This window comes from Rhinichthys klamathensis, unplaced genomic scaffold (genome assembly GCF_029890125.1).
Source record: "Rhinichthys klamathensis goyatoka isolate OS25496 unplaced genomic scaffold, OSU_Roscu_1.1 h1tg000422l_1, whole genome shotgun sequence".
Taxonomy (NCBI): Eukaryota; Metazoa; Chordata; class Actinopteri; order Cypriniformes; family Leuciscidae; genus Rhinichthys; species Rhinichthys klamathensis.
In genome coordinates, this window is record NW_026606920.1 from 2,397,655 (window position 1) to 2,422,498 (window position 24,844).

A 24,844-nucleotide genomic window follows, 5' to 3' on the forward strand; every position below is an offset into this window, starting at 1 on the left:
AGAATATAAGCAGATATAAATGTTCAAATGAGGGCTCTCGTTACATTTCTGGCTCAGCGCTATCCACCCCCTTCATCTCTCCCATGGACATCTGTCAGCAAGCTCAGGTATCATTTTAGAGAGGGAGCGAGAGAGATAGTTGGGTACAGCCCAAGGACCCCTGCCACTTTTGTTTCGACTTGCCGAGGTCTAGCATGGTGCTCCACAGGGCCATTCAGGCAGCTCGTGAGGGGGATGTGGAGGCTCTGAGGGCCCTGCATGTGTCCGGATGCCTCAGTCCAGCCATCACAGACACCCAGGGAGCTTCACCTGTCCACCACGCCGCCCGCTGCGGGCAACTGGGCTGCCTGGAGTTTCTGGTAAACGAAGCTTGTTTCCCCTGCCACACCTGTACGAGAAATGGAGCTACGGCCGCCCATGATGCCGCCGCCACCGGGCATGTGCGGGAGCTGCAGTGGCTGCTGAGATGGGAGAAGTGTGGGATTGAGGTGAGTGCCATGATATATTGAGAGAAAAATTACATTTGACAGTGGGATTGATGGCGTTCTTGAGGATAGGCTGCTGTGTCAGTTTCCTTTACTGTCAATTACACAGGTCATTGATGATGGATGTACAATGGAAGCAAAGAAGCACCTCTTTTATTAATATCACTGCTGGTATAATGGTGTATGAGTGTATTGAAAGGTCATTGTGATGTGCTATGCCCATAGTTCAGAACTCTTCAAACTGGCTATTGGATGCTGACGCCTGTCTTTGTTTTGGCCTACAGGACCGTGATGGCGAGGGAGCGACGGGCCTGCACCTGGCTGCCAGGTTTGGCCATGCGGAGGCAGTACAGTGGCTGTTGTTTGAGGGAGGCAGTACAGAGGCACAGACGGATTGTGGAGCTCGACCTGTCCATTACGCTGCAGCCAGCGGAGATCTCACCTCCCTCAAACTGCTCATGTCCAGCTCCCCACGGTGAGGCTCACTGACTGTTACACCATCCCTGGCTGGCTAAAAAGCTTTCGCTTTAATTCACCTTTCAGTACAGTATGTAGACTTTGAACCTCAAGCTTGTCAGAAGCTTCTCGTAAATTAAAACCGTTAAACTACTGGCAGATTGGTCTTTTGAAAATGTAGTTGAGTACAAACTACCAACAAAAGGTGTTTCAACTACATTGAAGCAATTCTGTAATCGTTTACTGACCCTCATGTCATTCAGACTTTTCTTCTGCAGAACACAAAATAAGATATTTTGCAAAAAAATTTTTTTGTTTTGTCCTCATGGGAGTCAGTAGCTTTCTTCAAAATACCTTCTTTTGTGTTCAAAAAGTTCAAATATTTAACATAAAAAAAACATAAATACAAATTAAAAATTATCATCGAAAACGATAAAGAACAGCACCATATAAATAAAAAAGAACAAACGGTGAATTGTTATTTAATTGGTTTCTTTACACAAACTAAATTAACTGATTCACCAGAATGAATCAGACTTTCACATGCTGTATCGGAGAAAGGACCATTTAGTATGAATTGATTCATTAAAATCAATCAAGCTTTTGAACGCTATATATGAGAGAACTGTTTAGGATGAATCGATTTATTTAAATGAATCAGAAATTCGAATGCCAAAAATATGAGAAAGATATAAAAGCCTACAAGAAAAAAAAAAGGCATTCTTTGGTAAATCATAATTGTGACATAGTAAGTCATACTTATGTGATAAAATGTCAAAATTTTGACTTACTAACCCCCGGTTTCACAGACAAGGCTTAAGACTAAATGCATGTTTGAGCTGTTTTAACATATCTTAAAATATTGTTTTGTCTCAAGATTCACACCAGTAATGTTTAAAATGCATGTTTATAAAAGCTATGTCCTAATTGAACTAAGGCCTAATCATGGCTTAATCTAAGCCCTGTCTGTGAAACCAGGCCTAAATCAATTATGAGTCAAAATTATGACATAAAAACAATTATAAAATACATAAAAATGTCAAATGTTAATCTCATAATTGACTTGGTATTTCAATATGTTGACTTTTTATCTCATAATTGACTTAGTATCTCATAATTTATACTTTTTATTTCGTATTTATTACTTAGTTTCTCGTAATTTCAACCTTTTATGTCATATAGCTGTCACAATTATGATTGACCAAAGCATGATTGTAGTGGAAATAGAGTCACTCGGTCACTAATTAAATTTGTTTTAGTTCATCACTACTTTTATATGCTCCACATAACTTGTGTATGTTTGCGTATGGGCAAAACTATGAGTCATCACGCTTAAACAAATACACATGAAGGCAGCAGTTTAGAGTCAAGTTGCCTTTTCTTGGGAGCTGTTACTCATCAGGGAGGCTGGGAAAAGGTCATCTGACACATGTCAAACCCACCATCTGGGCTCTGTCTATAATACATGAGGAGCCTCTTATCTGCCACATGACGCCACCTGTGTGCTTACTGTACATCTGCACAACCACCAACTTCTACTTAATGATGCAATGGAGCGTATACCTCTAAACAGCTACGTTTACATGCAAGCAAATAATATGTATGTGAGCTCTGAATAAAATTTCGATCGGATTGCAAGGGGCGGCGGTGTAGACCTGAAATAATCAGATCAATTAAGCATGTGATTGTGAACGCTTGAATCTGACTATTTTCTCAGGTTCAAAAATACCTTCAACATACTGTATGCGCTGTGCTGTGATGCGTATAGTTACATACATTTTACGTCTTACGAAGGTGAATGGTCAGTGAAGTAGACTAAATATTTGCTAAAATTTGAAAAATATATTTTTCAGAAAAACAATTATACTCTTTCTGAACACAGCGACTGGGCATTTTGTTTGGAATAGGCCTACATGCAATACACATGTAAGCGAATATGTGAATTGGATTGTAAAAAATGCTGGCGGGGAAAGAGTTGAGCAAAGATTTATAATATGCTGTTAGTCAAGGTGCAAAGTCTAAAATGTATTTGTGCAGGTGTGTGGACTGCCAGACAGGTACTGGGGCCACTCCACTGTATCTAGCCTGTCAGGAGGGGCATCTGCATGTGGTTGAATACCTGGTGAAGGACTGTGGTGCAAATGTCCATGTGCAGGCCAAAGATGGCATGAGTGTGTTGCATGCAGCTGCCCACATGGGACACTACGCCTTGGTGGTCTGGCTGGTGAGTTACAGCTGCTTCGGTCACTTTGGCATGATTTCCCTCAGGTTTTATTGAATATATTTGAGAGTTGTGTAAGAGTTATCACCGACTCTGTCTCTGATATGGGTCTTTAGGCCTCCTTCACGGATCTGAATCTGTCCTGTCAGGACAAGGATGGAGCCACAGCACTGCACTTCGCCGCTAGCGAGGGTCACCATCGCATCGTGGAGCGTCTCTTACTGATGGGAGCAAAAGTCCTGAAAGACCTCTGGGGTGGGACCCCCCTTCATGATGCAGCGGAGAATGGAGAACTGGAGGTGTCTGTCAACGTTCCTTCAGTTCCAATCACAAATCCTTATCACGACAACTCTGAGGATTACACAGTTTAAGTAGTGTTTGAAGGTTTTGAATGACAGCTGTAATCTCTTGTTCCCTCAGTGCTGCCGAGTGCTGCTGAACAATCACATCAGTCCACTGGAGAGAGATTCGGATGGGTTTACTGCAGTGGACCTGGCAGAATATAATGGCTATCATGATTGTGCCAACTTCCTCCGTGATGCAGATGCTCATGTAAGATAATTAGTACTTTCCTCAGCACAACTTCTGTAACGGCAAGCTAATTTTTAATTAGATGAGATTTTTTTTTTACATAGTTAATTCTGTCCATTTTCATACAGTGTCTTCCGTATACACTAATGTTCACCCCACCCCACTTTTATTCAGCAAGGACATATTAAAAAAAATTATCAAAAGGGACAGTAAAGACCTTTATAATGTTCCAGCAGATTTCTATTTAAAATAAATGCTGTTCAGAACTCTATAAATCAAACAATCCTGAAAAAATGTATCACGACAAGTGTTTTCAACACGGATTATAATAAGAAATGTTTCTTGAGCATCAAATCAGCAAATCATCATTATTTCTGAAGGATCATGTGACACTGAAGACTGGAGTAATGATGCTGAAAATTCTGATTTGCCATCACAGGAATACATTTAATTTTAAAATATATTAAAATAGACCACAGTTCTTTCAAATTGTAATAACATTTCACAATATTGCTGTTGATCAAATCAATGCAGAATAAAACCCGAACAGTAGTTAAGGTAAATATGGATACTGTGTCATATTCCACACTTGGATAAAAACAGTTTTCCTCATTTAATTATAATACTTAAGTATACCAATTAATTACATTTACTCAAGTGCTTTACACCCATTAATATTGCAAACATCGACAGCTGATGGTCTGGGTTTTGGTAATGCTCCACCTTGTAATAGCAAACTGTTACTGCCACCTACAGGCAAACACTCCACTTCTCTATAGCATGAATATATTTGAGCTAATGAAATAGTAGCTCATATTGGCTGAGTCATGCTACAAAATAGAGGACAAGGAACACATTAAAGTGCATTTATTAAACCCCACACTGCGACCAGCGGATTCATTCCCATCCTAAGTTCTCCATTATTTATCAGATATGGGGCAAGATATTCTTCACAGGAACATCCTATTCAGAAGGCTGAACAGATACCTTTAATCCTTTAATAACAGAGGCATCAATAATTTGATTATAATTTGATCCACGTCTGCTACGAGTAAAAGTGTTGACAAGTGTGTATTTATTCTCTTGGAGAATGTTGTCATTGGAAAATTCAAGGAAAATGTTTCTTGTGTCATGAAATCTAATGATTGAATTGCCTAGTCCCTTTTTGAGCATTTGTAGACTGATTATTTTGAGTGTAGCTGAACATGTTATGTCATCCATAACTTGAGTGATAGACAAAAGGTCAGAATCCAGTCGAGAGAACTCAACGATGAACATGACTTCTGATAGTATCGTAAACACCAATGCTCTCTACATAACTCACTTAATACTTATATTTCAGCTCCGCCTCCTTTGTCACTCCTTTGCAAAAGGGCATCAGGTACGTCATTTGTCCATAAATGAAGTGGAAACTATGCAAGCGTCACCCTTTCTTTTGATAGCATAACTACGATGGCATATTAAAACGTTATGGCCTGACACAAGCTGATTAGCAAGACACTCAGTACTGTCTGGTTGGCGCATGAAGGACCTATCAGCTATCACTCACGCCCCTCTCAGCATGAGCTCCAGAGCCCCAGGGGTGAGGAGGACGATATAAGATCCTCAGTCTCAGGTGTCAGACAGAGGCTCATAAACGCAGTCAGTGGTTTTGTCCGAGGGCATTTTACTCCTGTGTGTTTGGAGTTGCTCATGCTCAGTCAATCCATCACAAAGCCGATGAGAGAACTGATGTGCCGTTCTCACCAGTTTGTGTGCCGATGTTTTGTTTATGCTGGCATGGCTTCAGTGTGTACGGGTGTGCCCAAAGGAAAGTGTGAGATGCACAGTGGGGTTCTTGACAATAATTATTGTTTACAGGAGGAATAATTACACAAGATCAGTTTAATTATTACAACAGGAAACTAATGGAGAAAAGGGCAGACATAATGCAAAATAGACGGGTTAATTCTAATTTAATTCAAAGCATTCACTCATAATATTGGCACATGGCACTAAAAATCTTTTATTTATAAAAAGCACTTTGTAAAATAATTTATAAATGACACTTTTCTCAGCATATAATCTCCAATAAAACCTCGTTTAATTTGGCATGAAATTAAAAATATATATATAAAAAATATAATATAAAATAATATAATTAATATAATAAATTATAAAATAGAGCCTGAATAAAGTACCTGCAAATGAATAGAATTGATATGATGCTTAAGAATTGCTTAATCTATTCATCTATTATATATACAGTTGTAATTAAAATTATTCAACCCCCATTGCAAAGCAGGTTTATTGGCAACATTTACAGACTTTCAGCAGTTTGCAATGAACAAATCAAACAAAAGTAATTGAAATAGCTCAATACAACAAATGTTTCAAGTGGTTTCCGCAAATTCAACTGAAAATACAACTTTTAATGACTTCTGCAGTCTCAAAATTATTCAACCCCCTGAATAGAATCCCTCACAACAGCACTAATCTGCAAAAAAAAAGAAAAAAAGTGTTGTCTCAAGCACACCTGATGCAACTAATCAAGAGTTTCATTAGTTGCACAAGGTGTGCTTGAGCTAGAACACATGAAATATCTGAACGGGCTAGGTTTGTTTAGTGTCACGTTTGACTGCATGTTAGAAATATGGCTACTGTAAGTCAAAAGAATAATCCAAAAAGTTAAGAGAAGATATCATCACCCTTCACAAACAAGGAACAGGATACAAAATGTTAGCGAAGTCACTTAATGTTCCTAGAGACACCGTTGGAAGCACAGTTCGCAAATTCAAATTTAAAGGAACAGTGGTTGCACTACCTGGACAGGGCAGAAAAAGGAAGCTATCAAGATTTCTGAGAAGGCGGGTTCAGAAATACTCTCCTCGAGGGACTGCAAAAACCTGCGGCAAGATTTGGTGGCAACAGGCACTGAGGTTTCTGCTACACAATAAGGCGTGTACTAAACGCATGCCAGAACTCCCAAGACGTACTAGTACATAGTCCTGAAACAAAAGCACAAGAAAAGTCGGCACCAATTTGCTCAAAATCACATAAATAAACCACAGTAGTTTTGGGATTCTGTTCTGTGGAGCGATGAAACAAAATTGGAACTTTTCTGCCCTATGGATCAGCGGTATGACTGGAGGAAGAAGAATGAAGCATATGCTGAAAAGAACACGGTCTACAGTTCAGCATGGCGAGGCTCAGTGATGCTCTGCAGCTGCTTATACTCTGGCACTGGAAACCTGCAGCATGTGGAAGGCTAGATGGATTCATTGTAGTGTCAGGAAATCCTAGGAGAAAACGTAATGCCGTCAGTGAGGAAGCTGAAGCTTGCGTCATTTGACCTTCCAACAGGACAACGATCCCAAGCCTACTTCAAATTCCACCAAGGCTTGGTTGCAGAAAAAGTCCTGGAAGATTCTACAGTGGCCATCACAGTCACCTGATTTGAACCCCATAGGAAACCTCTGGTGGGATTTGAAGGCGGCGGTTGCAGCACGCAAACCAAGAATATTACTGAACTGAAGGCCATTGCTCATGAGGAATAGACTAAGATTCCTCAGAAACTGCTAGAAGCTGGTGTCCGGTTATCTCGTTTACAGCAGGTCATAACAGCAAAAGGGTGTTCTACTAAGTACTAAAGATGCTTGCCATGAAGGGGTTGAATAATTTTGAGACTGGAGAAGTCATTAAAAGTTGCATTTTCAGTTGAATTTGGGGAAACCCATTGAAACATTTGTTGTGTTGAGCTATTTCAATGGCTTTTGTTTGATTTGTTCTTTCCAAACAGTTGAAAGTCTGTCAATTTTGCCAATAAACCTGATTTGCAATGGGGGTTGAATAATTTATTATTATTAATTAATTATATATACAGTATGGAATAAGTTAGGGATTTAAATTTAAAACTGTACAAATTTGAAAGTAAAATTGACATGTTTACATAATTGTTTCCATATTTAATAACAAAAATCTGTAAGTATAGCAATATAATATAATACAATAGAGCCTGCATGAATTGCAAATGAATAGAGTTGGTGTGATTTGATGCTTAGATAGAATTGCCTGATCTGTTCCTCCTGCATTTCTAATCGTCTGTGTAACTGATGTGTGTTGACCTCTTTGCTTGCGGTCGGTTGAGGTGCCTGTGACAGAGAGGTATTAAGTGAAGCTCGTTTAAATTTGCGTAACGGCAAATTAGTTACGGATAGATACTAATGTGACACCACAATAGAGATTAGAACTGTCTGTTCCTATTTGTGTATCAATTCACCATCAAGACCTGCTCTTTGGTCTTTGCCCTTTTGTGGAAGTACTCTTACCACATTACAATACATTCAGAACAGCAGTGTGTCTGTAAAGAAAAAAAAGAATAGTGAGAAACACACACCTGTGCTTTGGTGAAGCATGGCAAGGAACATGTGCTGAGGAACGTGTGGCAGGCTTTAGACTTTTAAACTTGTAAAGAACAAACGGTTCACCTAATCCCACCCTTTAATTATTTACACTTTACTATGAAGACCTCCTGTCTGAGCTCACTGTTTATAGTGTGCTGATCCTTAAGCATTTGGCCACTGGATGGCTGGAGCACTGATGCTCTCATTACACTCCGCTGTTATACTTGTGACGACTTGACCGGTGAAGGTGTGGACTGTAAGTTATTTCAGATTTTATAAACATTCTTTTACTCTTTTATTATGTGAAACCTATTAATAAAATGTGTAGGATTTTACACATTCATAGAAAATAATACTGCTAAGAAAATAATCTTTGAAATATCTTCAAAATAACTATAACATGTATTGCTTCTTGGTTTGAGCAATCATATAATGGTTTTTCTTGGGAGTTCTAATGCTTCTCTAAAACTGTAAAATCAATATCAGATTACAAAACAACTGCCTTTGGGCAAATGTTGTGCATATCATGAATGTTATCAAGAAAGACTATATTAAAGCATGACTAATAACATCCTGTCATTACGGGTGTACATAAATAATTAGGTAATAGATGAAAACATTTATGCTCAGGAAAGATTTCTTCTTATTATTATCATTGTTGAAAACAGTTGTGCTGCTTAATATTTTTCATGTTTTTCAGGATTTTTTGATGAACAGAATGTTCAAAAGAACAGATTTATTTGGAATAAAAATCTTTTGTAACCTTAGAAATGATTTTACTGTCAATTTTGATCAATTTAGTGCATCTTTGATGAAAAATTAAGTATTCATGTCTTTAAAAAAAAATCGTACTGATGCCAAAATGTTTTATAGTGTATGAATACATGTATACAGTTCATTGAAAAGGTTATGTCTTCATTTTCTGCTGCTTTAATGTAACTGTATGACACATTATGAATGTTAAAAAATAATTTAGCAAGCTTTAAAAGCGAGAGAGTTCGCTAATGGCCTTAAGAGAAGTCAATCACAGCAATTGCAGGTATGGGTCATTTGAACCATCCGATCAGATGACTGAACTCTATAGGCAGTTTTCCTTTGTTAACTAAGTGGGAGGTCTGCTATGCTAAACAGTTTGAGCTCCAGTTTCGCTCACTGGGGGGCAGATCAAGATGTACATTGTGCGTCAAGACCTGTATTTTGCACCAGAATACTTTGAAGAAATTGAGTTTTAATTCAGAAAAACACTGTTCTTGCATTGCTTTGCTCCAGCTGTCTTCAGACATTGTTCTCATAGAGGAGGAAAGGACCTTGTTTAACACAACCAACCCCTACCAGGACATTAAGAATCAGTCCTGTGAACATAGTGGCCGGATGGAAAATAGCAAGGTGATGATTTTTAATTATAAACAAACATGACAAGACACAATTGTTCTTAATTGCTTCGGCTGTTTTGCTGTTCCTAGCAGCCGGTGAATGAAGTGCCTCCCCAGCCCCGGCCTTCTCCAGCATGTCTGGATTCCTCAACCGCAATACCGGCCTCCTCACAGGCTAAGAAAGCTGGAGCTGGAGCTGGAACCATTCAACATGTGCAAGTGGCCTCTACAGGTGAGAGTGCATGACCCTGCATTTGTTTTTACAGACCTTTACAGGCCTCTAATTGACAAAAATGTCAACATCCATAATAAGAAAATATATTTCTAAAGTTAATTCATTTTTTTGTATTTGGTGTATAGTTGTAACTTCATTTAACATGAAGAAACACCTTGATGAAGAGGAAGCGGTTTTATCTCATAAGTCCATGAGGTCACTGAAACAAGCAGGAATCACAGCGGTCTTCACTGGACAAACAATAAATGTATGTGCTAGCCTTAAAGGACAAGTTCGGTATTTTACACTTAAAGCCCTTTAAGATCGTTTCTGATGAAATAGAACGGTTAAGATTAAAATTTGGACACATGTTGCTGTCCCAAGAATTTTCGGTTTCTGACAATTTACCCTATGTACTTTCTTATCTTTCAGGTATTATTGTCCTCACATCATCAGTGCATATTATTCCAAAGAAAACTGTACTGTAAAAAAATGTAATGACTTACTCTGCCTCTGAAACATTTTTCCTTTTCAGCTGATGTAACCTATATATTTGAAAGCCAGTTTCCGCCAGAATTCCAAGGGGAAAAAAATGTAGATATAAACTTGAAATTGTCAGAAATAAATGTGTTACAAACTTGCAATTCAGTGATAAAAGTGAGAATTGCGGGATGGTAACTCAAAATTTTGAGATATAAATATAAAATAAAGAAAAACATTATTTTTATTCTGTGGCAGAAGTAGGTTATTTTACAGTATAGGCTTGGACTTACTGTAGCTATTGATTGATGTAGGGCAGGGGTGCCCAATCCTGCTCCTGCTGATCACTGTCCTGCACAGTTCATCTCCAACCCTAATCAAACACACCTGAAGCAACCAATTAAGGTCTTTAGGATCACTTGAAAATTGAAGGCAGGTGTGTTTGATTAGGGTTGGAGATGAACTGTGCAGGATTGGGCACCCCTGATGTAGGGTAATGCAGCCTCTTAAAAATCTTGCCAATATGTAATTTCAGGTTTTCAAACCTGAACTTATAATTACTGCCCTGATGCACATTTTACTGTACAAATCATATGAAATAAATCAGTAATTAGCACTTGATTAGAACTTGACCTCAACTTTCTCAAAAGTGGGTGTGATCAGTGTTTCAAGAGTGGAGTGGTAAATTTACATTCAGATCTGATTGTACAAATGCAAAATAGTTTGCAAATGCCATTTTATTTTGACTTGAAGTGAATGTATTTATTTGCAACTGGGGCAGTATAGTGATATCATAATATGTATGAGTTTGTATGAATCTGTTTCCAGAAAGGAGAGAATGGAATTGTTCCGCTTGCAGAGTTGGAAGCAAATCTTGCTGACATTGATTCTCTGATCCCGACCCATGATGAGAACGGGAGGCCCATTGCTGAATGGAAGAGGCAGGTTATGGTGCGCAAGCTTCAGGCTCGACTGCAGAACGAAGACAACCCCTGCAGAAAAGTAAACTGCTTAAACCCCTCCAACATAAAACTACTGCTAAAATGTCCTTCCATAACACACCATGTCATATGACAATATGACAATAACAATTGTTTCGTCTTATACAGGACAACGGTGATAAAAATATTGAGGTGGACGGTTGGAGGTATTCCCAAGTACACAATGTAATTTTGGGCCCCTTTGGAGAACTGCTTACTGAAGATGACCTGGTCTACTTGGAGGGACAGATCGAAACAATTTCCCTTCAAAAACGATGCCAGGCCTATGAACTAGAGCTTGCCCGGCTGGCGGAGGAACTTAGGGCCATCCTTCCTGCTCCTATCGTTAATATCACCGTCAACACCCAGTGCCACCAGCTCCTAAACATGGAGGAATCTCTACCTCTTCCTGTGTGGTACAATCGGATCTCAAATATAGTAAAGAGCATGTCACTGCTCCTGACAAACCTCTCAGAAACAAACGGCGACGATGGGATCTGTAACACGGATCTGGCATCGGTCTTCACATACCAGCCAGAGAGGCAAAGTTCAATCAGAGGACGTAGGCAGAAGGTGGAACTGGAGATCCAGCAGTCAGGAGTATCTGTGAGAAATTTGAGGTCCAACTTTGAGGGTCAGATAGGAAACATCTACCCATTTTCTGGCCTTTTAAACAACACATCTGACACAAGGCAGCAAAAACTGTCTACATCAACAAATCGAAATAAGCAGTCCGTGGGGACAATCCAAAGCACTGACATAAATCACATTAATGACAGTGCCATAAAATGCCAACAGGCACCGGGCAAAGATGTAACTAAAGTGATGGAGACCACCTGCTTGCGGAAGGAGCGTATTGTTGTCCTCTTTTTGAGCCACTGGAAAAGGTCTGCGTATGCAATATCAATGCGAGCCAAGATAAAACAAGAGCTTGGCACTCTTACAGGAGAAGGAATAATAACTCCAGTATCCAAGCCAGGAACCAGATCACTGTATCATCTTTACAGGCAAAGAACCGCAATAGACAAGATGATTGGCAACTGGAAACGTGTCGCCTCAGGAGTCCCATCACGTCAGATCCGGAGCCTTCAGAGGAAGCGTGTGACCTACTCGCCCGAGCAGTTTCTTCCTCGCGTGGACGGCGCTCCTGTTGCTTATGACAGCCTGACCCTTGACCTGTTTATGCTCGGCTATTTTCACATTCTCGAGCAGGACCTCCCAGCTGAGGAGCGCAAGATGAGGCACCTGTTATGCTTTGAGGTGTTCGACCACATAGGGAACTTTCCCTGGGAGACAGTCCGAGACTTCCACCGGGCCGTCCTCAGGGACATTGAAGCTGGGAGACGCGAGTGGAAAGATGGTTTCGAGGACATCAAAATGCAATACTTTGGGAGAAGAGAAAATGGGATTTTCAAGGTATCTGTAAAGGATTCTTGTGCCGAGGTTAAAGTTGTGCCGCAAGTTATCATCGAGAATACCATACCAATTGATGGAGGACATCTCAGCAGAGACGGAAGCAATGATTTCTCAATTTTTAGTAATGATGAAATTTGTAAATATATTGATCGTAGTTTCACCTTCTGGAAGGAGAAAGAAGCAGAGTTGTTTGATTTTTGATATTTTTCAATGCGGTGATGGTTTATACTGTATATGAACACAATATCATTTATAGTTATTTTGAATACAAAATCGCTTTGAATAATTATTTGGACTTTTTTTGAGGCATTTCGAATAGAGATAAACTAATGACAAGAAAGACTACTGTGTGTTATTTAGTACTTTGTAATGGAGTATCAGTTAAATATTATGTACCATTACATAATGATAAGAATCTGGCCAAAGGAGTCTTACAGCCATGTGCATTTTACAAATTTTGATGTTTGACCTATCTCTTTTATAAATAAACCTTTATTTTGTTTGAATTAAGTGCTATTTCATGTGATTAATCACTTCTTCGGAGTCCCTTATTACTTGCTGTTACACTTTCTTTCATAAGAAACAATTTGACCTTCAGTACATTAATATACATGTACTGCAGGCAGTGAGTGAAATGTGTGTGTGCTCAGCAGGGATGTTCAGACCGCCCTGAGAGAGTGGTGAAACACATAAGATGGAGTGTAACACTCATTATATAACAGCAGTGCTACACAGTACAGTCTAACCCGAAGAACACTGAAGATACACCTAAGATCTAATGTACATAGAAGCAACAAATCACTCAATACATTTTTATCAAGCAAGAGATGTTGTGTGTATTATAACATCACTTAAAAGGAAACCTAACTCATGTTAAGGAAATGACTTTTGCTGTGGCATGCTAATTATAATCTCCTAGCTTGTAAACACCATTCTCCTGCTTGACATCAAAGTAACAACTACTCAACTGAAGAAACCATTTACTTCATGGCAATTCAAGCTGTCTTACCTTGAGAACAGTACAAAACCGATATAGAAAATCACAAATTTGAACATATACTGTCTTCTCACAATATGCTGTGATTGGCTATATCAACGTTATGTTTCAAGCACTCATTTCCTCATTCAAATCAAAATATTAATGATTTGATCATTAAATTCTATTTCATATGAGTTACATATACATGCTATTTCTATATATTTAATAGAACAGTAGGCTAATAGGCTTTATGCACAGCTTCACTACTTCCTGAACTTCAGCCAGCCCTTTGTTTCCTGTCTGCCATTATTGGACAAACTGATTAATCCAGGTGTGCCTGATTATTGTTACTGAGGCCAGGCACACCTGGATTAATCAGTTTATCCAATAATGGCAGACAGGAAACAAAGGAGCTGGCTGAAGTTCAGGAAGTAGTGCAGCTGTGCATAAAGCCAATTGTGGTTTGCCTCCTATCTGACAATACAGACTTCCACGCCCACCTTATGATGTTCCATATCCAAGAGTGCATCGTTCAGTATAACATAAAACTACTAGTCATTTTATACATTCTGAGTGATGTTTGTCAACGTCATCTCCAGTAAACATATAACCTAGTTTTCTAATCTATTTTTTTTTAGCCCCAGGGCTGTAATTATGAAGAAAACTGCAGACAAACAGACTTGTCAGGGTATACATAACATGCATTGACGTTTCCAGGACACAATAATGATCTCACCACTAATATTAGGCACGCTCTTTAATTTAATTTGGATACATTTTAAAATCATCCTCCACTGTTGCACGAGATTTCTGTAAGGGTTTCCATTTTGTTATTTATCTGCTGAAAAAAAAACATCATCAAATATGTCACTACTTTAAAACTTTGCTCCCTAATTTTTCATCTCTTCAGACTAGAATGTACTGGAAGAGAAAGATTTATGAGCACAATAGGTCAAAAAAGGCATGTTTGGTGATATAATTTGCATATTTTACTGCTTGCAGTTTTGTCTTTGACGTCAAAACAAAATGTATTGAATCATGTATATGGACCTACGGCAAACCTACACATGATAGCCTACTATGGGGATCCTGGTTTGAATTAGCCATGTCCCTCTCTCCCTTAATTTTCCTATTTTTGCTCTACCATCTTATCCAACAGTCATTTTCTCTTTATTTAATTGCTTGTACTATATTAGCTACTGTATAAATTACCAGGTAGGCTATAATGTTTCTTATTTTCTATATCTCCTATTGATGTCACATAAAGCACAACTTTTACATTGTAATGTGCACACAGACAAAGCTTACAACAGTTTGTTTGAGACCTTCCATTCATAATTATTCACTTATGCACATAGAGACAGCTTCTTAATGGAGTCTTCGTCGAGTGTCTGCAAAAATGGCACAAAGATGGAATAAAAAGTATACAATTATGAGTTGGGCTTAGAGATGCGGATGCAAACATTGCTGAACGGATACATGATGGCCTGCGGTTTGGTGTGCGAGGAGAGTTTACGGGGACGTTTCCGTAAACACACAGTGATATCAGACGGGCGTATCGCCACCACTGCGCATGCGCACAGGGCTGGGAGAATTGACATCGCGGAGCAGTACTGCAATATCCATCGATACGCGACCGAAGATTATCCATCTGCATTCTCGCAAGACTGGTATCACCTGTACATATTAATCCATAACAACTGTGCCATTAAAGCAACCATGTCCTTGGGAAGTGACTTTGGGAACCCTTTACGGAAATTCAAACTTGTTTTTCTTGGGGAGCAAAGCGGTGAGTCTTTGGGTTTGCCACGACTGGGTTTAGACACGAACCCATTAACCTTTCAACACATGCATGAAGTGCATTAGTGTGTTGTTGATTCTTTTGTGTATCTGCTTGTGTGTGGTGTTATTTCAAACGATGTTTCGATTCGATGCCCTGTCAAACAAGTCGGTTGTATATGTTTAATTTTTGATTAGTCATGAAAATGTATAGCTATGCAGCGTCATTACACTACTAAACGTCCACCTGTGAATATAACGTAATATAATCTTTATTTGAACAACTGTAAATGATTGTCACTTGCATTTTCCATTGGAGGCAGAAGGTCTTCTTATATTATTGATCGCTAAAATTCTAGCGCGGTCTAAATCGCTCAAAACAACGACATGAAATATTTCATTCGAAAGAAATGTAAATCGCCTTATTTGTATAGATGTCCCTGTAAACATCCACTGATTGAAAATGTCATGAAACAGAAAGGCGCAGACGCTTTGGATTTCCCGTGTGTCTACAGGAGACACACCCAGGTTGGCAGTCAGTGTCTGTGGGATTCTTCAGCAGAGCAAAGATAAAAAACCTCATGCATCGTTTTATGAGCAGTCATACGATCAGCCTATATAATAGGAATATATATCGTGGTTTATTCTTTTGGCTGGATGATGGTCTTCTGTCACTGTCACTGTCGGTGTTTGTGAAGACGTAATCAGACGGGCATTTGATATCATGTCTGTTAATTGATGACTGAACATTCAAACATTGGAAATAATAACACTGAACATGGCGTCACCGTAAAGTTCATGTGTTCTTGAGATATTTTTTTTTTGTCATGAGTATGCATTTATTTGCCATACATTATCCAGTAATAGCTCCTGGTTATGTCTTCATCATTCACAATTCGTATGGAGAAAATGGACAGCCAGTCAGACAGAGGGCCCTATACTGTATGAAAGAGCATTAGGTTTGCGATAAGTGATATTTGGTTTTAATCACAATTTTTAGAGACAGCTGTCTGTATACTTATCTATGAGATTCAATACATTGCAGCCTGGATATGATGATAGATATTACCACACCTGCTAGAATGTTTCCCCCCCCCCAGGATGTTATGCCAACTTAATGAAAAAGCTCTCATCATTTACTCACCTTTCTGTTGTTAGAACTTTCTTTTTTCCGGTGGAACACAAAAGGAGATGTTAGGAGGACACTCTCAGTCACCACTCATCTTTTTCCCATATAATGAAAGTGAATAGTGACCGAAAAAAGGAAGTCATATCGGTTTGGAGTAACATGAGAGTGAGAAAATGATGACATTGGGCGAACTGTCACTTTAACGTCAGAAGACCACTTGTATTCTGCTGTCCATGGTCCTGAATCTAACTGTTGGTCAGATTTGATTGATCTTGTTTCAAGATTTAAGCAGAACAACCCTCATTCTAAAGCCACAGAAGAATAGGACTATTATTCCCCCTTGTTCTATGAGCTCCAGGATAACTATTGGCATTGTGCTGTTTGCTGATTTTAGTATCTCAGCTCAGCCTGACTAACAGGCCTGACCAGACTGGCCTGAAAAAAGCAGTCCTGTAGTGTATGAAATATGTACTCAGGAATTTTGCTGTCACAGTGGCTCCATGTTCTGCTGCATTTTTCAAGCTATTTTTCATGTCGTTGTTGTAACTCTAAATAACAGTGAAGTCCAAATGACTGATCTCTGTGTAATCCTTAAGAAATGCACTGTCATTTGAAGGACGGAGGTTAAGACAGTGCTTTGTTTCAGCATATGGCAGTGTAATTCAATTAGTGAAAACACAGTGAATAGGGTTATGTCAGGACAAACAAGCCATTAATTACTTCACTGTGTGTGTGATTCATCAAAATCTGAACATTATCCTGTTTTGTTGGTTTATGTTACAGTTGGGAAAACATCGCTGATAACAAGGTTCATGTATGACAGTTTTGACAACACTTATCAGGTAATCTATCTTTTTTGTGTGTGTGTGCATACATTGATGTAGAAGTTTACAAAGAGTTTTTCAGATGTCTATGTTATTTTGTATCTTACTTTGAATCTTATTGTCATTACAGGCAACTATTGGAATTGACTTTTTATCAAAAACCATGTATCTGGAGGACCGAACTGTAAGAAGTTTTGAAACTATATATATATATATATATATATATATATAATATATACATTAGTGCAGTTATCAAAATGTATAATTATTTCTACAAGTATGTGTTGTATCTTTTTTTGCAGGTGAGGTTACAGCTATGGGACACTGCAGGGCAGGAGCGGTTTAGGAGTCTTATCCCGAGCTACATTAGAGACTCCACAGTGGCTGTGGTGGTGTATGATATTACAAGTGAGTCACACACACGCATGCACTCATACACACTTTGAGGAATTAAATGATATATGTAAAAGCAACTGCTTTTATGTTGCCATGTTGCAAAAGGCATTTAACAAAACAACTTGATAATCCAATTAGACTGAGATTTTTTCTTCTCTTGCTCCAGATGTCAATTCATTCCAGCTAACCTCCAAATGGATTGATGATGTCAGAACAGAGAGGGGAAGTGATGTCATTATCATGCTGGTCGGCAACAAAACAGACCTAGAGGAAAAGAGGTGGAGTCATTGATGATATTAACTAGGGATGAGCATTGACAAATTGCACGGTTCGATTCGATTAAATTTCAATTCACAAGCTTGCGATTCGATTCAGTTCGATTCGATATCAATTAGTTCAGGCCTATCAGGTACAGTACATGGCAAATTTCCTCAAGGGAAAAATTAATTTGTAAACTATACAGGGAACCCGAGTTGGTACATCACTATAATATGAAAGGTTCAAATTAACTCATTTGTAGGCTACTTATTTAAATTACACATAAGGAAATTCATTTTTCTAGCTGACTAACGAGTTTTGAATGACCTTTCTGAGGTAAATGAAAGATTACGTGACATATTGTTTACAAGCCGTTTTATTGACATCTTTCCGCGGTTGAAACGCTGATTAAGTGATTACATGTGACGATATGGATTTCGATAAGTTGTACTGTATTTTTCAACATACATTCTGATGTTCATTCATGTTTATTTTGTCCTGTAACTAGTACTAAAGCGGAAAAAAGAGGTTACATTACAAGAGGAAATACATTAACGTGCACTTTGTTCTGCTGCTTCACTTGAACTGAGACACTACAGCGATCTGTCACGCCACATTAAAAAGCGCCAAAACGGTAGCCTGGAAATCCCGACTCAAATCCGAAAGATTAAGGGTCTGGCATTGAGTAATGAAAATCGCCCAACTCGAGGGGCGGCACCAAGCCTGCATTTGAAAATCTCACTGCAAGCAATTGGATAACACTACGACCAATCAATACGCTCCATATGCTTAGCTACCAGCGGAGCTAACTTATCATTAGTTAATGCTTATATGCATCTTAAATGCATCTTATAAGGTCTTATAAGTGTCTTATTAACTGTTAATTACTGCTTATTACAAGCACCTTAAAATAAAGTGTTACCCTAACTTGTTGATTAGACTCTTGCCGTAAACAGCAAAAACTTCCTTCTTGCAAAGGAACAATTCGAGGGCCGTCTTCTGTTCCTCTTTTAGATAAAAAGCCAAGTCTAAAGGCTGATTTATACTTCTGCGTCGGACCTACGACGGAGCCTCTACGCTACAGACTACGCGTTGGTTTTCATTTATACTTCTGCGTCGTTGTCCGCCTTGACGCGCAATTACGCATGCAGAGGGAGCATGTGAAACCTGGGGAGTGGTTCTAGCGGACCAATCACAGCGCTTGCAGTACGCGTAGAATTGACGCATTGTTACATTTTTGGAGAGGTGCACGTCAGGGTACGCCGAAGGGTACGCGCGCTACACACAGCCTACGACGTAGCTACGGCGGGAGGTCGACGCAGAAGTATAAATTGGGCTTAACTCGTTCATTGTAGCGGCCAAAGCCGTTTCAAACTGGATTGTTGACGGGGGGGGGGGGGGGGGGGGGGGGTTGACTAGCTTTCGTGAGGCACACTCGCAAGGTCTCTCGCTCTCTCCCTCTCTGCAGTGCGCGTGCTATGTATGTTATGCGCGCAGTATGTTCTGTCTCGCATGCGCGCTCTAGATTCCGGAAAATTCGAACTAATTTGCGGGCATCAGGGAGACACTATCAATATGCGGGAGACCCCCGGAACTTCCGGGAGACTTGGGATCATAGACAGTAGCTTGGCAATGGCCACAGACAATTTGAGGAAGTGGTGGGGGAAGTGACGTATGCCGTAAAGCAGTCGAATTTTGTAATTTTTTTTGTGCTCCGGTTACCACCCGAAACCCGAAGTTACGTAGTGCAAGTAAAAGCGATACAGACCACGTCAGGCTATGGCAGACGTGTCATTTAACCTATTGTAAGTCGATGTACCATCACAAGGGTCTTGGAAATATATTATGAAGGTTGAAAAACTACATAGTGTTACTTTAATGAGCATCATTACTCAATGCCAGAGTGACTCGTTGAGCAAATTCAAATTGTGCTCTCGCGAGAACTCTGGATTTCCAGCGTGCCAAAACGCTATTTATTGTTTGAATTTCGTAATTGACAGAATTTCAAAGCTGAGACTTCATATCAGAAGTAACAAAGCTCAAATATTATTATGATTTATTGGATGGGATTTATTTGCATGCTGCAAAGCTTTGTTCATCCATCAGCTGAAAACAGCAAAGACTGAAAGATCGATTCTTGGAATTTAAGTTTTTCAAAATGAGAATCAATTAAAATCGTGAAATCAATATTTTTAACCCAGCTGTAATATTTAAAAAAATTTTTGGAGCTTGAATTCTTTATTTGTAAGTGTCACTATCGTATCCATTTTCATTTTTTATTCAATTAATTTACTCAAAATCATAAGTTTAATTTACTTTAATTGTAATGCATTATGATGGCATTTGCTCTGATAGGCAAATCACTATAGAGGAGGGGGAGCAGCGTGCCAAAGAGCTGAATGTGATGTTTATCGAGACTAGTGCAAAGACTGGCAGCAATGTTAAACAGGTAAGTCTCAGAGCACTACAAAGGCAAATGGACTTGATCCAATAGAGTAATTTAATTGAGCTCATGCCCTGTAACATGACACATGGGAAAGCTCTAAAAAGATTTGATTTAGCCACTGAGTTGTTGCCCAAAGGGCTTTAACTATACCAATCGGCTCTGGAAAAAAATCTTTGTCTGATTTCATTCTCTTTCTGTTTGGTTTAACAGTTGTTTCGGCGAGTGGCTGCTGCTTTGCCCGGAATGGAGAGCTTGGATGATAATAACAAAGAAGGAAGTATCCTTTAATGCGTGACATTTAAAGGTTATATGTGTTATTTTTGAGGATGTGTCCCAGAGACAAAATGTTTGTTTAAGCATCCTGTCCCTCCAAACACTGCAACAGTGTCCCATCCAATACTGTGAGTTTGGGGTGGGACTGTCTGTTGGTTCGACCAATGGAAGATGGAGTGTTCAGAAAACTGAAAACAATCATTATTTTTTCATTTACATTTCCGCTAGTGAAACGTCTCGGTTACGTATGTAACCCTCGTTCCTTGAGTAGGGAACGGAGACATTGCGTCGAAATGAAATGAAGACGAAATGGGGGTTTCGCTTAGAAGCCTATCACCTTCGAGTGTTAAAAAACGAGCCAATGGCAAAGAAATGCCATGGGTCTGTGGAATTTGCATAGCGTAACTCCGCCCCACCTTGTGGGTATACAAGGAAGAACGCTGGCAGAATGCAGACATGTTTCCCTGCTATGGAGCCAAGACGGAGCTCGGCGTTCCAGCGGAACAGCGGAAGTGGCAGGAAGACGTAACGTCTCCGCTCTCTACTCAGGTAACGAGGGTTACATACGTAACCGAGACGTTCCCTTTCGTAGTCACTTCGAGTTACGTCAAAATGACGACGAAATGGGGGTACCAGTCTAATCACGCCACCTCTCGGCTGTCTTCCAGTGCCCTGCGTAAGTGTGAGCTCCCTGTCGTGAGACTGGCACGGACGAAGGACTCCCACTTAACACAGGATTACCAAGGTACACTGGGAAGCATATCTCACTCAGTAGAGATAAGCAACCATGCCCGCCCGAAGGGAGGTCTTAGGAATACATGTATGGCCCGAGAGGGGGTAGCATACAGAAGAACACTGGAGTATCCAGCCCGTAGGGTGGAATCTTTCAACTCTAGGAGTGGCAAGGTGAAGAAAGGAAAGACACATGCTCAAGGAGGCTTACAGTGGAAATACACATGTGGAAATACACACGTGGGGGTCACCCTCAACTGCAACATGATGTGCGGCGATAGCGGAAACATAAACTTTCAGGGTGGAGGGAGACAGCCTTCGCTCCAACCCTTCTTGCAGGAAGGAAAGCACGACACTGATCGGGCATATCGTGGGGTCTTCTCGGTGAGAAGAGCACCAGCTGACGAAGAGGTTCCACTTCAACGCATAGGCATGTCTCGTGGACGATGCTCTAGCGGAAGTGATGGTAGCCAAAACAACAAAAGATTCCGGGGGAGAATCTTTTGTTTTGAACCCCAATGTGGTTAATGACAGAACTGACTCACTCATCTCTGAGCCCCCAGAGTGTGCGGACGACAGTGGAGGAGTGGCCCTGCTACCACCTCCTCGACAAAACTGTAGCCTATCTCTGAGCTGTCTGCATCAGGAGTGCCGCTTGGCCTGGCGTTTAGCGGGTGGCGGGGCTTGAGCGGAATGGGATGCCGGAGGGCGGCAGCACAGCCGAATCTTCATCCCCAGAAGATTCCAGCTCGCCTTGTGATGCGGCGATCGACATCATATCCTCCTCTGGAGCCCCGAATGAGATGCGAGGCACATCCGAAGACGGCCCCGCGGCTGCACCAAAGGAACTCGCAGGTTGCTGCGCTGGTGAGGGGGGTGTGGCCCGAGGAAGCATCGTCGGGGCAGTATTCCACACCGTCACCCTCAGATCACCCTGGCCACCAGCCAAAGTACCAGCTCCCGAGGAGGGGGTAGATCGGGGTATGGCAGAGGGGACTCTACCTTTAGTAAGGTCATGGAGTCTCGATCTCAACGCAGCGATGGTCATGTTCCCACAGTGAGAACATGATTCATCCATGAAAGCTGCCTTAGCGTGTTCTAAGCCCAAACACGCAAGACAGCGATCATGCCCATCAGAGGGAGAAATGGCACGGCCGCACCCAGAAACACACGGGCGAGACATCTTGAAAAGACGTACCCGTGCAAGCTCTTTTGTGAGAGGACGCTCAGCAGCCTGCGCTGAAGCGGGCAGGGAGAAACACACACGCTGGATGCAGACCACTGCAGAGATAAGCAGGCAGGAATGTGAATCTCGCTGGAAAATCGCCTTTGCACCAACACAGACTGGAGAGCTGCTCATCTCGAAGACACTCGATGACAGTCAGAGAAATCAGACTTGCAGGAGTGAAGAGGATCTCTTGGCTCCGAAGCAGAAACATGTCTGCATTCTGTCAGCGTTCTTCCTTATATACCCACGAGGTGGGGCGGAGTTACGCTATGCAAATTCTGCAGACCCATGGCATTTCTTTGCCATTGGCTCGTTTTTTAACACTCGAAGGTGATAGGCTTCTTAGCGAAACCCCCATTTCGTCGTCATTTCGACATAACTCGAAGTGACTACGAAAGGGAACTAAAATTCACTCAACTCAATTCTAGTCAGTCAACATGAAATTTCCTCATCTTTTAGTATATGATTTACTGTAGAGGCGAACATATATTTTAAAGAAAAAATATTTGTCTATGTAATCTAAAATCTAAAATTCTTTTTATATATATAGTTGACCTCATCAAGCCTTGTTTTTCAACCCCTCTCTACCAACTGCCTGGCTCTTTTTCCAATAACACCAACTTGTCATGATAAAATCAATATTCCCTATGCATTGCGTTTTCACCCCAAATACAATAATGGAAGTAAAGATAGATTTAATAAGACACATTTAATAAGAGATAACAATAATAGTTTATACTGAAATAAATTTGGTGTAGGATTTACTCTGAAACAATTTTCACTCAGGAATTGTTAGTAAATTTCACTTCACCGATTACAAAGAAATTGCAAATAACACTTTGTATTAAATGTGAAATCTTGTAGAAGTAGAAAGAATAAAATAGTATTTTCTTGTAAAACGTACTCTAATAATAATTTTTTTTACAGTGTGTAGAGGAAAGCTACTTTACACCATTTCCTTGTTTTCCTTGACACACATCCCCCTCCCAGTGATCGACATTAAGCTGGACAAACAGCCGGATCCTCCGGCCACTGAAAGCGGGTGCTCCTGTTAGTAGAAAGCGGTTCGGACCTTCATTAACACCACACGCTTGTTCTGTTGCTTCCTATGGGTCCACGTCCTGTTGAACTTTATGATCGGATATAGGCTTTTTACATCTATCTGAATGGGTCTAAAATTATACTCCTCAGTTGCAAGAACAAAAAAAAATCTGCACTGTCTGTTCAATTGCCAAAATAATATCATAGGTAATTCAAAGTGACTAGCTAACAGATTCATATAGGACAGGAAGTGGCATGTGTACCATCTTTGGACAAAAACATTCAGAGTGGATTATCGGTTGTTATGTTTTGTATTTTTGTACATTACAAAAAGCACTAAATGATGCCTTCACAAAAAAATGAGTTTAAGATTCAAGACGGATGGCAGAGTAACTGTCTTTCGTCCATAGCATGCGTGTAAGACAACTTTTAGAATCTGTCATGTCCTTTGGTCCATCCACATCAATAGTAATGAAATGAAGAACTTAATGAAAAAAAGACAAAAGAGAGAGGTCCTGTTCAAAGTCTTAGTGTGGGTCTGTGTATACATCCTACATGCTAATCCAGTACCAGCCTCCATGAGAGGTGTGCGTACTAACCTGGCTAACCTTTAAAGTGCTGTGGCACTGTTGCAAAGAACCAATGGATTTTTCTGCTAGCTTCGTGTATACACTTTAGATCCACCAGGCGGTACTGTATTGTATATAGTATTTATATTATTGTGAACATCCATCATTTAAACGTGGTTTATGTTCACTTGTACAAATGTTTTTTTCTTCTTTTTTTAATATGACAAGGGCTTCACTCTTATTTTGTCGGTCTCACCTGTAGCCATACACTGGTAGTAATCTATTATTTATAATTTGGGAATTTTGCTGTTGCCTTATACTGTTTTACTCACTCATTAAGAGGATCTTTTCTGAAAGAATACAATTATTCCTGTTAAACACCTTGATTTTTTAAAATTATTATTTTGCAGCCAACTAGAACTAAAAATAATGAGATAATTGTCATTTGTTCGGTTGGGGCGAGAAAGGCGATTTTGAGGTGAGCCTTAGGAAACAACAGATTTTCATTTCAAATACATGCACTTTGTTATGGGTTCTGACAAGGATGTGTGTGGTTCACCACATCATAAAGTGATGAAACACACAAATGATTGTCGTATCCCTCATATATCTGTGTAGTAAAGCTCTTGTAGTCTCCCACACATGTCGAATG

The 24,844-nt window shown here is 40.0% G+C and overlaps 2 protein-coding genes across 3 annotated transcripts; both read left to right on the forward strand.

Moving 5' to 3' along the window:
• Positions 1 to 13,044, forward strand: espnlb (espin like b). Of its 2 annotated transcripts, none has more exons than XM_056235556.1 (10): positions 1 to 488; positions 770 to 960; positions 2,979 to 3,165; positions 3,279 to 3,461; positions 3,583 to 3,714; positions 9,345 to 9,461; positions 9,539 to 9,680; positions 9,809 to 9,930; positions 10,971 to 11,144; positions 11,252 to 13,044. In XM_056235556.1, the coding sequence occupies exons 1-10, from the start codon at positions 195 to 197 to the stop codon at positions 12,737 to 12,739; spliced, it is 3,030 nt and encodes a 1,009-aa protein (XP_056091531.1). In that variant the 5' UTR covers positions 1 to 194; the 3' UTR covers positions 12,740 to 13,044. The 2 variants fall into 2 exon arrangements, with proteins under 2 accessions (XP_056091531.1, XP_056091532.1); XM_056235557.1 differs by having other exon boundaries at positions 2 to 488; positions 9,542 to 9,680.
• A 1,907-nt stretch (positions 13,045 to 14,951) lies between these two features.
• On the forward strand, positions 14,952 to 23,663 carry rab6bb (RAB6B, member RAS oncogene family b). The gene is made up of 8 exons (XM_056235568.1): positions 14,952 to 15,306; positions 17,209 to 17,267; positions 17,380 to 17,433; positions 17,552 to 17,657; positions 17,812 to 17,923; positions 20,259 to 20,352; positions 20,560 to 20,626; positions 23,573 to 23,663. Exons 1-8 carry the CDS (start codon positions 14,967 to 14,969, stop codon positions 23,635 to 23,637), a joined length of 897 nt encoding a protein of 298 aa, XP_056091543.1. The 5' UTR covers positions 14,952 to 14,966; the 3' UTR covers positions 23,638 to 23,663.
• The last annotated feature ends 1,181 nt before the right edge of the window (positions 23,664 to 24,844 follow it).

Excerpts from the sequence above, each read along its gene's own strand:
- espnlb (XM_056235556.1), top strand. The coding sequence starts at position 195 with ATGGTGCTCCACAGGGCCATTCAGGCAGCTCGTGAGGGGGATGTGGAG. Across the intron at positions 3,462-3,582 it reads CGGAGAATGGAGAACTGGAG|TGCTGCCGAGTGCTGCTGAA; the intron begins GTGTCTGTCAAC and ends TTGTTCCCTCAG. Across the intron at positions 9,931-10,970 it reads TCACTGGACAAACAATAAAT|AAAGGAGAGAATGGAATTGT; the intron begins GTATGTGCTAGC and ends ATCTGTTTCCAG.
- rab6bb (XM_056235568.1), top strand. The coding sequence starts at position 14,967 with ATGCGGATGCAAACATTGCTGAACGGATACATGATGGCCTGCGGTTTG. Across the intron at positions 15,307-17,208 it reads TTTTCTTGGGGAGCAAAGCG|TTGGGAAAACATCGCTGATA; the intron begins GTGAGTCTTTGG and ends TTTATGTTACAG. Across the intron at positions 20,627-23,572 it reads TGATAATAACAAAGAAGGAA|TGATCGACATTAAGCTGGAC; the intron begins GTATCCTTTAAT and ends TCCCCCTCCCAG.